Raw genomic sequence first — 15,950 nt, 5'->3', positions numbered from 1 at the left:
TTTAGAAATGTGATCAGAACTGTTTTCACTTTTAATTGTGCTGCTAAAAAGGCAGCTCAAAGCACTTTGAAGCATTTACAATACTTGTTTAATAGTTAAAACAGATATTGCTGGGTTTTCTTCCCAATCAGCTTTTAAATCTGAATATCTGATACCAATTTTCAGCAAACAGAATTAACTGAGATGAATATTACAAAGAGAAGGCTGGTTTTGGCTGGAGCACCTTAGGTTTTCATTTTATTTTATTGTTAATGTCACAAAACAGGCACAGCTCCTAATCTACATAGAACTGCTAGTCATCAGCTATATTTAATGAACTATATATTCACAGATAGGCCAGTGAAAATATTGTTCATTTTCCAATCTGAAGATAGATTTCATATGTTATGACAATTAGCAACAAACTCCCCAAAACAGAGGTGGCTTTACAGCTAAAACACATTCATTACAGGACTAAAATAGAGCAGTCTTACCTGCTGAATATATGGACTCCCTTCACGTTTTTGAACATATAGAAATCAAAATATAAATTAAAACTGACCAGAAGGTTTGGTGGATTTTTAGTGGTTTGGAAGGTTTTTTTGCTTGGTTTGGGGGTGGGTTTTTTGTTTTGTTTTTGTGGATGTTTTTGTTTAGTTTTGGTTTTTTTGTTTTCTTTTTCATTAATTGCACTCTGCTGCAAAAATTCATCATAATACATTACACTGACATTTAGCTTTCATTAACTTTGAAGTCAAGAAAAATTAGGAAAAGTTTCTTATTTGATGCATTCAGATGTCTAATTTTACTTTTTTTACACTTCCCTTTATTCATTTACACATGACTTTATTAATCTTAGGCTAACTCCTTCATTAGCATAAAATTATTTTTCAGCGTTACATTTTTAATCATTTTGAAGCTACCCAGAAGCCACTTCTTTACTAGCACATGAACAAAAGGTATTGCCTCAAGCCCGCTATCTCTGAAGTCAACAGTAGAGAAGAAAATAAATTTTTCCATATCTTGTGTTCTAGTGTTAACATGTGGATAGCTGCAGATGTGTTCAGTCTAGAGACATGCTTTTTTTAAAAAAGAAAAATATAGAGAGGGTTGGTCCACAAGAGGGAAAGTAATTTCATGTTATATTAGAATAATAATGTTTTACTTACCATGTGCTCTCAGATATTTGCATTTCTATTTATAAGAAACATAAAACTGTTCAGTTTTATGTAACTATTTTCATACTATTACTGACACATTTAGAAAAACGTGAGACATTTTTCTGCAAGATGTAACATACATCATTTAAAAATGAAAATTTTTCATATCTGTGACAATACCTATCTACCATGATACATGGCAGCCCATGTCACAGCCACTGGTGACAAGACACTGCTTACATGTTTGTATTAGCAGTAGATGTCAGCCATTCCCCAGCCAAGCCAATAATGTCCAGTCCTGTGGACAGCTGATTGAAAAAGCGAGGATGACCTGAAAAGAGAATTGAGAGTAACTTAGAACAAACTCTACCGGTATCTCTCAGGTTTCAGATTTAAACCATCCATCTTTTCTGAAACAAATCACAGGTTTGTACTCAGAATACTTGGAGCAAAGTTTTCAAAGCAAGTCCTTCTTATGGGGAGACCAATAGCCAACATTCATGGATGTCTTATTACAAACTTGAAAAAATGCTTCAGATGGGAGCTTCTGTATGGAATCATTTGCCTTCAAAAGAGAACCTCAGAATTGACTGAGCCTGTAAACACCGCCGGGACCTGCTCAAGGGCTTGGTCTAGCCTATCTCCAGAGCCCTCTTCCGACTTCTGCCGTGCTGTGAGCTCGGGAGGGGAGCACACAGTGGGGGACACCCCCTTGGCAGTACCAACCTCCAGGTACTGGGGCTATTTGCATTTGAATGGAGGAAGAGAGGAAGGCTCAGGCGCTTGACCTGGGGCTGCAGGAGTGAGAGAGGGCTGCGGAGGAGCCGGTCTCTTCCCCAGCTACAAGGACACGGGAGAGACATTTTGCGGGGTCTCGGCAGGAGTGTGCCAGCGCTGCAGAGGAGGGACAGGGCCCCGCAAGAGCTCCTCGACTCGGGCCCTTTCCCCACGTGGTTTATAGAATTCACCTCCTTAAACAGAGTTTGCAATTGAGCCGAAGTAAATCACATCCCTGTATTTCAGCCGAGTTGCTTTAACGACTTTCATAAGCAATAATCCCGACTCTTGGGGACCTACTTTTCTAGCGTGAAGAGAGGAAATTCCTAACTGGTATGGGGCGTTGAGGGGAGGTGGGAGGTGTCATTATTTAGATCTCTCTGCTCTCTGGAGAAGGACACACAGCACACTGGGGACAGCCCGGCCCTAGAAGAGAGGTCAGCTCTCGACGCCTGGAGGGAACCCTGTCAAGTCGGATTCGGTTCAGCACCAGGAACATCAGCATCTTTTGACATGAAGAAATAAATGCGATTCTGCCCCGAGCGATGTCAGCAGAAATCTTTTGGAGGCGTGAGCCTGCCAGCCCTGCCACATCGCGACACTTCCTGAAGGGGATATTCTGCACCCGGGCTACTCCCGCCCGGGGAACCCACGGCTCGGGGCTAGAGCCCAGAAATACCACCGTGGCTTTGCTGTTTGCTTTGTAAATCGGCACTTCTCTCCCTTTCCAGGACACACTGACTGGCAAGTTATCTTCAGCGACATTTTGCTGACCTCCCATAGCTGTTAATGAGCCCGCGATCTCCTAAGGCTGGGCTGCAGAATCAGACCCGGTGACTTTGAAGGGAGCTTCGCCTTGAGAGAGAGCGTGAGCCCCGGGAGCCCACAGCAGAATGCGTGTCCTGGGCAGTCAGACAACCCGAGCAGCACTTTAAAGCTGCACCAGACACCGCTTTGAACAGAGCTTGTGTCCAGTCGGATACCTGCCTCTCAGGTCCTGGGGACACGTCCTGCTGGCCCCACAGGAGCTCCAGGGGAGGTCGAGGTGAGGGGAGGAGGCTGCTCGACTTGCGGCACGATGAACAGCGGAATAATGGTGCAAGCATACAGAGAGCAGCCACTCTGACTTAACCTCCGGCCACCTGTCCAACAACCCACGCGTTTGGGAGTGAAACACTCTCCCCTTTGATTAAGAGTAAAAAAATCAAAGTATGCTCCTGACTCCACCGAATCGATCAAACCATCATGTAAATAGAAAAAAGACAGAACGCTACCCGCCACATCTGTTGTCAAGATTTTGCTCCTTGAATGCTCTGCATTGAGTCTTCGCGGCTCCAAAACTAACCACAGCAGAAAGCTGCGGCCCCTCCTTCAGGAGCCACGGCTCGCAGCTGCCCAGCCGGAGACTGCCGCGAAACAGCCTTCCGGCCTGAGCTCCCCCGCTCCGGCTCCGCGGGGAGATCGCCGCCCGCCGCGGTCGAGCCCAACCGTGCCGAAGAGGGCAGCCAGCGGCCGGACAGAGCTCAGCAGCCCTGAAACGCTGGAGCAAGGCTAGGGACAGGAAACCGCGCTCCATTACCGCTCCAGCTCCTGACCCGCTTGGATACGTACAGCAGCCAGGGCTAGCTGCCAGCCAAGATTCCTGTGGATCCAATGTAAAAGGTTTCGGGCCAAACAGCCTGAAAGAGCATTGACTTTGCTCTAGAGCCTGGCTACAGCTCACCCAGTAAAAAAAGTGATTACAACCCGGGATTTCTGTCTGATTCAGAAGGAGCTGGACGGGCAGGGCTCCTGGGTAATGGGCTGAAATCCACAGGGTTCCTTATTGATGATTCCTAGGATTTTAGTCTCTTTTTCATTAAACGTTTGATGAACATAAAAAAGAGAAATTGCAAATTCTGTGTCATTTATGCCCTCATTTACCTAATGATATTGCTCCCCGGAGATACAGACAGCTCGCGTTTCATCAAGTGAAAGAGATTACGTCTTAAAAACTTGTTTCTGTGCTCTAGAAACAGCACTGAGCCCTGCCCTGCAGGGACCGATGGTCATCAATAAATGACGTTTCTGAGCAGAAACATTTCCAGCGCCCGAAGCCAGCCCTGGAGCCGAGCCTGCACGGAGGCACAGTCACGGGTGTAGAGAGGGTGTGAGCTTACCTCCGTGAGCTGTCAAGCTCTCTTCACCGTGAGCCTGAGAAAAGTCCCAGGAATAGTGTGCAAAAACTTACCTGTTCTCACTCCGTATTTCAGTGTGTCCCGACAATCCACCAGAATCTGCTCAAGGGATTCAGGGTTGTCCGAAAGCTCCAGGTTGAAGCCCTCCATGCCCTCCAGGAGCTGGTGTGGGTGGTGGAAGTCCAGCACTTTGGTGGATCTGTCAAAAGTTTTCTTCACGTAGTTGAGGAGGATGTCCACAACCTCCAGCAGAAACTGCATGGTCTGCTCCTCACCATTCTTGGAGGGCAACAAATCTGTGGGGCAAACCAGCTGTCAGCACTTGCTTTGGTAGAGAGAAGCAGAGATGAACTAGCCTCGGCTGCCCACAGCGTTCCAAGGACCTGGAAGCCGCGGTCCCAGCGCTGCCTGGTTGCAGCCAGGCAGACTCCCATCCCTCTCGCCCCGTGGAGAGGGGTGAGCCTAGGTCGCCCACGGCAACAGCAGAGGTACCTCCAAGGCTCCCCGGCCTACGAGCACGCCCTGCAACGCAAAGGTTGTGTGATGTGAGGCACTCACCTCCTATGGGCCAAAAGTGCCCGAAATCTGCACCTGTCCCTACCTTGCAATGTCCCCACCTCCACCCCGCAAAGGGATTGCTTTCCCTTTCCCACTCTTCTTGCAATGGCCCCGTACCAGCAATCACAGGCTGCTTCATTACTGTTTTACTAAGGAGGATAAAAACAGAATTACTCTCCTCCCAGATGCTGGATCTGGAGAAACCCTGGAACCACTGAAGCTGAACTGCAGATGATCAGCCCAAAGTAAGTAAAACTGCTTTTCAGGCAGCTTGCATACATCACCAGTGCAGCTCCCAAAAAACACAGACACAGAGCTTCCTTCAAAAACAGCCAAGGAAAAGCTCGGTCTGAACATGGCTGCACTTCCAGGGGAGATGAGGGCAAGGCTAGTAAAGGACATGCCTGAGCAAGGAGAAACTGTAAAGTGTTTACCTCTGGCATACAGATTGGAAAAGTCTGTCTCGGTGCGCCGGAACCTGGATTCCTTCTCACTGTTCTCGCATGCCAGCAGGCTCTTGGAGGACTGCCTTTCCTTCAGAGAGCTGACGATCCGGCCCTTGTCTTCCAGGCTGTTGGTCCTTTGCAGGAACCCTACATTATTATTACAAGGTGCACAGGTCAGAGTTTTCTCACTTCCCAGCATGTTTAGAAATACCTAAAGCAGCTCTCTAGACAACAGTTAAAAGCGGTGTTGGCTCTAGATCTGACTAATGAGGTCAGGAATAAGGGTATTTATGGGGATTATTTGCCTCCAGGAGGGAGAGTTCAAAATGCCATCAACTGCAAAAACGCAGCCATGCAAAAAACAAAATTTCGTCATTTAGTGCAGTGGTAAATTCTTATTAAGTCGATCAGACAGATTCCACTTCAGTAATCAGCCACTGGAAGAGAGTTCAGGATGAGTCAATGCTATTTCAGCCTGCAGGCGAAGTTTATGGACCTAGCAGACAGGGGCAATGATGTATGATTAAAATCAGGGCCATTTTCAGTTCTCCTCGTGGTGCTCTCACGCACAAAAGGCATGAGAGCAAGCAGCCATTCTGGAGCATCTGTCCTGAGAGTACTAGAGCTCTGAGGATACCAGTAGCACTCATATAATCCCACCTTCCTATTATCAGTAAGTACTAATGCGGATTTTCCACCTGAAAAGATGCTTTGATGCTAACAGTAATCATCCCCGGAGGTTTTAAGAGCTCTGCTCTCACTTGGAAACACATCTTTGGCACCCAGAACCCGAACACAACTACTGCTGTTATATGTGACGGCAATAATAAACCCACTCACCCCAAGAATTATTGGGGCAGGAGCCACGCAGAGTCCGGGATGAGTAACGAGGTCTACTTTAACACGGCAGGGAGAACAATTAATTTTATGGATTTGATATAGTAAATCTATGATGCCCGCAAAAACATGCATAGTGTCGGGCTTTTTGCCATTAAGGAAAGCATTGGATTTTGACCTTCTGGGTTGCACCGAGTGTGCCTATATGTTTGGAAGAGGCACTACGGTGGCGCCGGTCTCCTTTATTCTTTATTTTCTTTTAAAACAAGCAACAATCGAAAACAAGGCTCATCGCGGCTGGGATATCCGCCAGAGAGGAGGGCTTAGCAGGGAGGAAAAACAACGTCCTGAGTTCGCTCACTCAAGTTCCCCGACGCCGATTCTCTTCAATGCCCTCCGCTTTCCGGCCATGTGTCCCTGCTCGCCGGAGCCGTGACGGCGGACCGGGACTGTGGGCCCCTCCCATCGGGCACCCACCACCGGCCCATACGGGACCCCTGCATCTTGGGCAGCCACGGGGGCTGAACGTCGTGGGAGAAAAGCGAGCGACAGTGAGCTGCTGGGCCAATTGCTGCCGGCGCGGTACCTGTGCCTCGGACCCTGCTGCCAGCCAGGCAGTCACGAAAGAGCTATCGAAATTGGAGCACTTGGCTGGCAGGCCTTTCTGCATCAGTGGATTCCCAGACGACTCTCCAGGAGGGTCGCTCACAGGTAAGTTTGTCAGAGCCATACTTTCAGTGAACATCTCACGTTTTGCCTTTTAATTCTGATCTTCTACTGATTAGTCTTTTTCTGTGATGCTTTTACGAATGAGACAAAGATTATTTAAGGGAAACTCTTCGTACTTAAGTTAAGAGTAGCCATATACATATATATTTATGTAATGTTTAGGTATGCTGTTGCTGCGTCTAATGGCTCTTGCAGCGATCATTAGCTCCTGCAACAGCTAGTGCTATTTGCCTGCTCATTAGGAGGAGCAGCTGATATCGAAGCAGGTGCAGTCTAAACTGAATTATGGATCCTCTTTGACCAGGTCCTGAGGCTTCATTTTGCTTTGTTTTCCCCCCACCCGTCTTTTTTTCAGGCTCTCAGTAGGGATACCCGAGTGGGACGAGTTCCGTGAGAAGAGACGCCTACAGGAACAGCCGCGTTCCGCTTGCCTCGAGAGCCGTGCTCCTCGCACAACTGGCGTGCACCTCGACGTGCAGACGAGGGCCGGGGAAGGAGGGAGCCCTGCTCCAGTAACAGAGAAAGGCTGCAGCTGCCTCCAGTTCAACTCTCATCGGGCCCAGCGAGGCCGTGGCTTCGCTGAAGGGTCTGGCCTAACTAGACGCTGCGGGCAGCTCGGTCCTTGCCCGAACGACCCTGCGGCTGTTCTTCCCGGGGAGGCTCCCCGGACCCGCTGTGTCCCGGAGCCGGCGGCGAGGATCAGCTGGGGCTCGAAGCGGCCGCGCACGGGGCCTGTCAGCCCGCGCCTCGTGGGGCCCGCGGGGCTGCGCGGCCGCGCTGGGGAGGCTCGAGGCGGGGATTAGAGGACGAAAAAAGCCTGAAGGCAGGATCGTGCTGCCGGCCGACATCAGCCCATCCGGCTGTAGGTAACGCGCCGTTGCTCAAGTCCCTCGGCCACGGCAGTGTCTCGTGGACCTGGAGACTCGGTGTAAGGGGGAGCCGGTGGGGCAAGGACAGCCCCCGCTCCGGAGCAGCCGGACCATCTCGTTTGCCGAGCCCCTCCCTGGGAGGGTGTGGGACGTTCCCCAGCGCCGTCGCGGTCTGCAGAGAAGGGTAACAGCCGGTCCTTGAAGGCCCCTTCCTCTCCCGGGGAGAATCGTAGGTGACCTTTCATCTGTATCCTGCTTGAAAAGCGAGGCCGGTGTAGGAGAGTTCCAGCAAGTAGCAGAGTATGAAATAGTGTCCACGCTGCTTCTCCTGGAGCAGCGGAGAGCGCAGCTTTTTTCAGCAGTGGTCCGTTCCGCAGGTGCATTTTCATCGATGCGCTTTAAGAGACCGTGTTTTCAAGAGCCGAGTGACACCAGATTGGCGAGGGAATACCTCGGTGCGCAACGTGACCACAAATTCAGCGTGATTTCACATCAGGCCTCGCACAAGGCAGGTGTGTGAGCCCCCTCGGCACCGCAGCCCTGGGTGTTCACTCAACTTCCGAGGCGGGAACAGATCTGCCGGGTCCCGGCGCGCACCGCAGCCATCGGGAGGTGCACGTCGGCGGCGGCTGCAGGAGATCCTGGACCCCGCCGCGGTCGGGGTGTTTAGCACCACCTGCGTAAATTATACTTGGCAGCATAAATCTCACGGACTCCGGAGATGAGCCCAGTTTCTAACATGCATGGCTGCTTTGAAAGCCCCACTCTCCCGCGTTGCTCACTGGGTTTGGAATCATCAGCTGGCCGAGGCCAAACAGGAGACGCGCCGGAGCAATTTTTCTATGTTGAGCATTCCACTGGTGCCAAATGTCAACAGGATCAGTCGCAGCAATAACAATTGCCATGGTGGGAGTGTAGCATACAAATCCAGATACGGGGGGAAATCTGCCCATATTATGGCCGCTGTGACAGTTCATGAAACTGCTTAAAATAGGTTGTTTTTTTTTTTTTTTTTTTTTAGGTGGATATGTGCAGTGACGAATAGTGGGGGGGGGAGGGAACGGCGGGAGGGGTGGGGGTAGTGGTAGCGCTCTTTTCAGGCGGTGGCTTTCAACCAGAAAAGGAAAAAAAGCTAATCCTCAAATCGTTTAGTTATTTAAGAAGAAATTACATAGATCTTGGATACGAAATTATTGAAAATGTCAAACCCATTCAAAATTAATCGATTTCAGTGTGATATGCACAAAAGGAACAATTCCAAGGTGCCTTTGTGACTATACAATATTTAGGGTCCGGAATGATATCTTGTGAAAGGTAAGGACAAGGAGGTATCACCTGCAGCAGTCAAATGTCAACTCGTTTAGCATGTTTAATTAGGATTCTTAGCAACCTTATTACTTCACTCTGTTTACCATAGGCAACCTTCCCTGTATGTCTTTGTGAAGATGTTCGAATCAAATGGGAGGGTCCATACAAGCAAAAACAGTGGTCCTGATCAAATCTGAGTATTCCAAACGGCATCACTTACTATTCAGACTATATTTTTCGTGTAGAACAGAAAAGAGCCAGTAAAGGAAAACTGAGCACCAAACCACAACCAGAAATACAGCTTGTCTTGAACTCCCTTCACAAAGCCTTCACTACGCTCTCTTATGCCCTTCTCGAATCCAAAATGGTGGGATATTTAATTTTCAAGTATTTGAGCTCATTGAGAGAAGCGGCACTGTCCTTCTCTAACCCCTGTAGTCTAGCAACACGGAGCAAGCCTAAATGCGCGTTACTTTATCAGTTCTGCTTGCCGGGCTAAATTAAAATGATGGTGAAAATGCCCATCGCTCCAGCCACTGAGGGGACTGGTAAGGAAATGGTCCATTAAACCCAGATCAGGAGCTATTTATAGAACTAAGCGACTACTCGTTAATGTCGCCAGCGGCTACCAGTGAAATCTCTGACAGACACAGGGCTAAATATTTGGACCCCGATTCTTTTCCCGTTCAAACTTCCAGATGACAAAACGCTTAATGAATGAACTTCGACTCGAGCAAGCAGGGAAAGAGGTTTAAATGTTCCTTTGCATCGAAAAAAGGTTAGTTTCTCCCACGACATATTTCCCATCCCCCCAAAAGAGACGGGGGGGAAAAGAGAAATAATTTCTATGTGTAAGGAGTATTGACTAAAGAGAATTATTCCCCCATCAGAATATGAAGATTTGACTGTTAATCTCTGAAAGCGAAGGCGCTACTGAGATATCTAGAGAAGGAAGACAGCTTGTTATCTGCAAATGAATCTCTTGCTATAACGTTGCGATCTGATTGTGCATTTGTTTCCCTTCTGCATTTCATGTGCCTGCGCGCTGACTGGCTGCCAGCGCTATCTTACCAGCACAGCAAGCTGACGAATTGCTCTTTAATAAGGCTCTCGTTAATCTTTTTTTCCCCAGGAGATCCGTATTTTCTAGTCAGATAAGGCTGAAAAAATTCACACAGTGAGAGGCGGCGAACCGGCCCCCCACCCCCCCGGTTTTCCTCCCCGCCGGCCTTCCCGGCGGGTCCTGAGCTTTCTTCGCCCGGAGCGCCCGGCGCCTGCACCCCGCGTATGTGGCAGGAGGGGCAGCGGGGCCGCCGCCGTCCCTCCCCCGGCGGACAAAACCTCGGCCACCGCCAGCCCACGGGAGGGCACAGCGGCGGGGCCGGGGCCGCGGAGCCGCCCTGCGGCCGGCAGGGGGCGGCCGAGGCGGGGCCGGCGGGGGGCGCTCGGCCGGGGCTGCCCCCGCCGGGGCGACCGCGTCGTCACGCGTGGGTGTGTGGGGTGTCGTTCGGGGAGGCGCGGCCGCACTTACCGCATATCTTCAGCCCGATCTTCCTGGTACACCCGTGAGCCACGCCGCACCATGAGTCGTAAGCTGGAAGAGAGAGCAGAGTTGTTCCCCTGGGGCGGCGGGGTTGTCCGGCCGCCGCGCCCCACCGCGGTCCCCCGCACGGCTCCATAGCCGTGAGAAACGGCTGACACCGAGCCCGGCGGCGCTGGGCGCGGGGCAGCTGAGGCTCGGATGACAGAGAGGGGACATGCTGGCCTGCCCAGAGGAGAGGAGAAGGCACCCGGGACCCGACATCTCATCATTTACTGGCGGGGCTCCAGGGAAGCAGCAGCTTAAAATAAAGTGGCGTGAAATGGGGTCACAAAAGAGTTCAGGAATTAATTGGGTGAAAAATAGTATTTGACTAGATGATCGGATTCGCATCATTGAGCCTCGGACGGACTGACGGGCCGCCGACGGCCCTACTGGGACCGCACCCCAGAGGGAACAGGCTGCTTCCCAGCCCCTCGAGTCGTGGCTCGGACACGCCCCAGTCGGCCCCAGCTGAGCCCACGGGAAGCGGGGAACGAAGCCCAGGACCGAGGCGGAGGGTGCTCCAGCCGCGGCCACGGGCACTACCGAGCCTCTCCCGCTCGTCGCTCACGGCACGGGGCAGCCGCAAGTCCGGTAGCGATGGACTCCAGAGGGCGACCGGGGGCTGGGGGTGGCTGACCTGGCGTTGGGGCGTGAGGGGAGAAGGTTTCAGACGGCTCACCCAAGCACGGAGGCAGCGGCCTGACTCTCGGGGAGGGGGAAGCGGGGGAAGCGCCAAGGCGCTCCCGGCCGCGCGGAAGAGCCCTCTCGGCAGGGGCGCTGCCAGTGCCCGGGGGCGGGGAGCCCGTGTTGGCAGGGCAGGATGCTGCTGCCAGCGGTTATCTTTGTTTTAGCCGTGTTGCCAATTCGATTTCTGTGTGTGACACCTCAGTCGAAGGCAGCAGTGCCTGTCACGCGCGCCTGAAACAAGACCCAGTGCTGTCGTTCGCCCCCTTCCCCGTTTTTTTCCAGTTTCAGAATAATGACAATAATGACTCCGATGCTCCTTGTCTCGGACCTCTTTCAGGGTAAAAGCTATTACCCGCTCTGCTGTCCCTGACAACCTTTCATTTCTTACTGTTGCCCGCTCTTTGTCTCCGATGCTTCATAACATCAAGCCTCTTATTGTTCGGGTTTTTAATTTTTTTTTTTCCTGTAGGCGATGGTCTGAACTGCCTGGCAGGGCTATAAACTGGTTCTCTATCCACCTGCAACAGCCTCTGCTTCCCACTCACACCTCAATAACTCAAGGCGAATTCAGAGCAATTAGGAATATAACGCTTTGAAAAGCTGCAATTAGCATCCAAATTTCGCTTGATTACAGGCTTCAGCGTAGGCTGAAAAGAAGCTGCAGCATTAGCATTTATAAAATGTAGCTGGGAGACACCTGCTTTAATACCCTGGTGTAACTTCGCCCTTTAACTGATTCGTTTTCTCCGCACCCCTTCCAACATCCCGATTTTGTTGTTCATCTGGGAGGTCAGTTTATTGTCTGTATCTCTCAAACGTGGCTGTAAGATAAAGACAACGTTGGCCAGTAAGGTGGGCTTTTCCTCACAGCGTTTTACTCGCCACGGACCGACCTCTCCTGTTCCCAGTAGGAAGACGGTTTCTTTGTGTAGAGCACTTTCCGCACCTTGCTTAATGGCGCGGAACAGAGCTTCACAGATGTATCATTTCGTTTCGAAACTGGTCTTTCTGAGCCTAAATGGAGAAAGCCTCCAAAACACTTAAAACGAGGAAAATGTTAAAACCTACTTGTAGGTCGCAGATTAGGTGGGGTGGGGTCCGGAGCATCGTTGGAGGACGAGGGAGCGGAGGAAGCCATCCCTTCAGAAAAGCCCCAGACCTCGGAGCTCGTATTTCTTCGATATTCCTCTGAGGGGTGGGCAGCAAGGAATTTGCTGGAAGGAAGAACAGGCGGGTTTAGTAATCTAGTCTCCTGGAGCACCGCACCAGGGTCCCGTCCAGACGCCAGCGGGCGGCAGCCGCGCAGGTCCCGAGGCGGCGGCAGGACCGGCCGAACCGGGAAAATGCCTCGACAGACTGAAGAGCAAAATCTTCCCTTCGCTAGATTCCAGGGCGCTACCCCCCGCGCCTGAATGACAGATTTAGCAGAGCATGAAGCCTATAGCAATTATATCGGTGGCCACTGAGCAGGGCAGTTATAAGGCTCGTATCAAATGGAGACCAACGTGCAAAGCGGACTTCGAAATCACCAGCCCAAACGACCTACAATCCCAAACACAGCCCGCTTCTGGGCTTTACCAAACACACGTCAGGCTAAGCATTCAGGAAAGACTGACAGATATAACCCCGACACCACAAAGGTGCGTTTTGCCCAGGTCCAATGACAGGCGCCACATACATGTGTATTTGCACACACATGTTTCAGCAAACCGGTGGCCACTCTGTGCTCCAGCACTGAGCAGCGATCTCCCATGCCCGTGCTTGCTTTAGCGGCGCAAATGGCAGGAGAGGCATGTCTGGGGAAGGGAAGGTGTAGGACCAGCCCTCGCTCCTCGCCAGATGTTCAGCTCTTTCCTGGCGGACACGGCGTTCCGATAACCAATACAGGGTCGCTGATCGAGAATTGCCGGGTCACTGCCCAGCTCGTCTCTCTGTCCCCATATCTACCTGAGATTTATTTTCTTCCCCTTGTAAAGAAAATGAAGGTCGCGGTAACGAAAGAATGCTTTCTTTGTTAGCGGCTTTTTTCAAATCGGTAGCTACCGATTCATTTCCATTGCTGGGTGGATTTACACCCGCGTGTAAACGCAACGGATCAATGATTTCAATGGAAAACAGGTAATTAATTTTTTTAGACGAGAAAGAAAACAGCCATAAGCAGAAGATATTTTCTAGACAATGCCTAGAAGTGAAGTAACAGGTTAACACTATGTCTAGGGTGGTAGCTGTATCAAAAAACCCGTTATTCCTCTATTCATACGACAGCGACCAAATCCGATTTTTGGGAGAAAAAATGCTCCAGAGGTTCCCAAAGGCTTGGAAAAGAAAATAGGATGCTGTTTAGAGGACACTTACCGAGGGGGCGAGCGGACACTCTTATTGCCGTAGTCCAGGTTGGTAAGGGCGACTCTAGCCTAGGAGCGACCCGCCGCTTATAAACTCTGCCAGAAACGACGTCGGAATATCAATCGCGCCGCGGAATTTAATGCGAGATGACCTTTTTTCCCAGAAGTGCTCGGATTTGCTTTTTTAAAAGCGTGAATCGCCGGTTGATCTGCTTCGACGCAGGCATGAGTCACAGGACTGCCGCCACCGCCTCCGCTCCGCACGGGGGCTGGGGACCGCTGGGGCGGCCGGCTGGGGCGGGGAAGGGCGGCCCACCGGCCCCGGCTGCTGCCGCTGGTCTGCTTCGCCCCGGGGCGGCGGGGCTGACTCCCGCGGCGGGTGGGGCTGTCCAGCCGCGGCAGGGGCGGCACCCCAGGTAGGCGGTTCTGCCGTGCGAGCCCCTCGTTGAGCCCCTGGTGCGGATGGAGCCAGAGGTTTTGCCTAGACAGCACCGGCTTGACCCGAGGTCGCCAGCTGTGCTAATAGGCACCGCACACATCGGCACACCGGTGAGGCGACGCGGCCGAACTCCCGCCCCGGCCCTCCCCTGAGCATGGTGCGGGACTCGAATGAGCCAGGCGGGGTTCGTGCGAATTGTAGCTTAGCAACACCCCCTGTCCCCCCCTCCGCCGTGCCGAGGGTCTGATGTGACCCGCTGGCTCAGTCCGCGGCTCCCGCGGCTCGCCCCGCTCCTCCCCGCCAGAGGGTGGCAGAGGCACGGGTACCGCTAAAGGGGAACACCTGGATGCCTGTGACTTGCCCTCAGGGTTGCCATTAGATTACGATTTTATACCAGACATCCCTTTGCTAAAACCAGAAACATTAAGACAACAAGCTTTTCCTACCCCTGACAACCCCATGTCTGCATTACTCCATCCCACACCCCGAGTATGCTTAGCCAACATTTTGTGGTTGTGACCGCGGTGCTGTATTTCAGCATGTTACGGTAGCTACGCAGATGCCTAAACCAAACCCTTCTCAAAAAGATGTCACATAAGGGGCTGGGAGGAATCCGCAATAAGAAGAGAGGAGGGGAAACAGCCTGATGGAGCCAGAGAATTTCATCTTGTGCAGCAGATGCTGGGCAGTGCAATGAGCAGCAGGGCTGTGTCCTTTCTGAAGGACTCGAGGGAAAAGCAAAAACTTACAAGCCCGTTTGGTAAAGGAAACCATCCGGCTGACAGCATTAAGTAGCCAAGACAACTGCTTTGTCGAGCGCACTTACTCTCTAGGAACTGGACATGTAACAAAAACACCGACAGCACAAAGGCCAGTTTTTAAATATAGCTTTACAGATATTAATGGCCTTAGCTAACACCACCTTTTCTCATATCTAGACTATCATTTTAAAGCTGGTTTCAACCAATTGAGCACGACAATTGCTCAGTGCAGAGTGTGAGTAATAATAATATAACTGTAACTAATCGTCTTTATAAATGTAAACAAACGTTCAAAGGAAGTCATGGCAGGACTGCAGTACAAAGAGTCAACGAAAGACCACACAAAGAACCCCTAAGCCATCAGTCACTGTGAGGCGCGACCCGGCCGGGTGTATGCCCGACACGCTTATTCCTTTCCTTCTGGCTTTCCAGAAATGCGTGTGTCTGGAGTAAACACATGTGGTTTAACATAAATATTTACATCCTCGTAGAATCTGAGGCCCGCGAGGGGTAGGAGCCAGACAATGAAGTCAGCGAGCCTTCCTCGGCACGCTGGAGATACGCTCTTTCCAGCACCTCGAGGAGCCCGGCGGCGCGGCGCTCCCGGCCCTCCGCTCAGGACCGCGGACAGCGCCCGCTCCGGCCCGGCCACGCAGCCCCGGCGGGGTGAGCAGCACGCTCGGGGGCCCGGGCAGCAGCCTCGCACGGCCCGGGCGGGTGTGCCGAGCGCTCGCTCCCTCCAGGCCGCGCAGGAGGATGCCGAGAGCGAGCCCCACCGAGCCCGGCCCCGCTCCCCGCCTCACGACCCCTCTGGGTGGCGCTGCATCTCAAGCCCAGACGCTCCGCAAAGCCCGGCGCAGACGCCCGGCCGCGGCTGCGGCTGCTCCGAGCCCGTGCTCACCACGATCTATTCGTCCTGGCCCCGGCGGCGGCAAGGGGAAAGCAGCAAACCCTGGGGCTCCGCGGGTCCCTCCCTCGCTCATCTACAGCGTGGCTGTACAGCACGCCTGGAAACGCTTGCTAATTTTCATTTGCAACGGACCTGCTTGAAAATTCGACCTAAACCCGAACTACTCCAGCTCAGAGGCTTCATTCAGAACTCGCCACACCAAGTGAAATCTTTGAAACATCCTTGCCAGGGGTACACGCCCAGGCTAGGTATGCCGCTTTCACCGAGAGAGTTCAAAGTCTTCCCCTCCAGCTGCGCTGCTCAAGCAATCTGCTCTTTTCTCCTTGCATGTGACAGTCCCTTCCCTGAGGCTACTGCTCGAGTGCACTCTAGGCACAGGTTAG

The 15,950-nt window shown here is 52.1% G+C and overlaps 1 protein-coding gene across 1 annotated transcript in view; it reads right to left on the bottom strand.

Moving 5' to 3' along the window:
* Positions 1 to 13,665, bottom strand: part of GAD1 (glutamate decarboxylase 1) — a 30,041-nt gene extending 16,376 nt beyond the window's left edge. The window contains exons 1-6 of the mRNA XM_068195845.1: positions 13,468 to 13,665; positions 12,181 to 12,326; positions 10,372 to 10,434; positions 5,086 to 5,244; positions 4,147 to 4,389; positions 1,380 to 1,470 (exon numbers count right to left, since the gene is read on the bottom strand). Of these exons, the coding sequence (XP_068051946.1) occupies positions 1,380 to 1,470; positions 4,147 to 4,389; positions 5,086 to 5,244; positions 10,372 to 10,434; positions 12,181 to 12,250 (626 nt within the window). The 5' untranslated portion in view covers positions 12,251 to 12,326; positions 13,468 to 13,665. The remainder of the gene's footprint in view (positions 1 to 1,379; positions 1,471 to 4,146; positions 4,390 to 5,085; positions 5,245 to 10,371; positions 10,435 to 12,180; positions 12,327 to 13,467) is intronic.
* Between the last annotated feature and the right edge of the window lie 2,285 nt (positions 13,666 to 15,950).

Source organism: Anomalospiza imberbis, chromosome 7 (assembly GCF_031753505.1).
Source record: "Anomalospiza imberbis isolate Cuckoo-Finch-1a 21T00152 chromosome 7, ASM3175350v1, whole genome shotgun sequence".
Taxonomy (NCBI): Eukaryota; Metazoa; Chordata; class Aves; order Passeriformes; family Viduidae; genus Anomalospiza; species Anomalospiza imberbis.
Note: the sequence above shows the minus strand (reverse complement) of the source record. Positions and strands in the feature narration are given on the sequence as shown.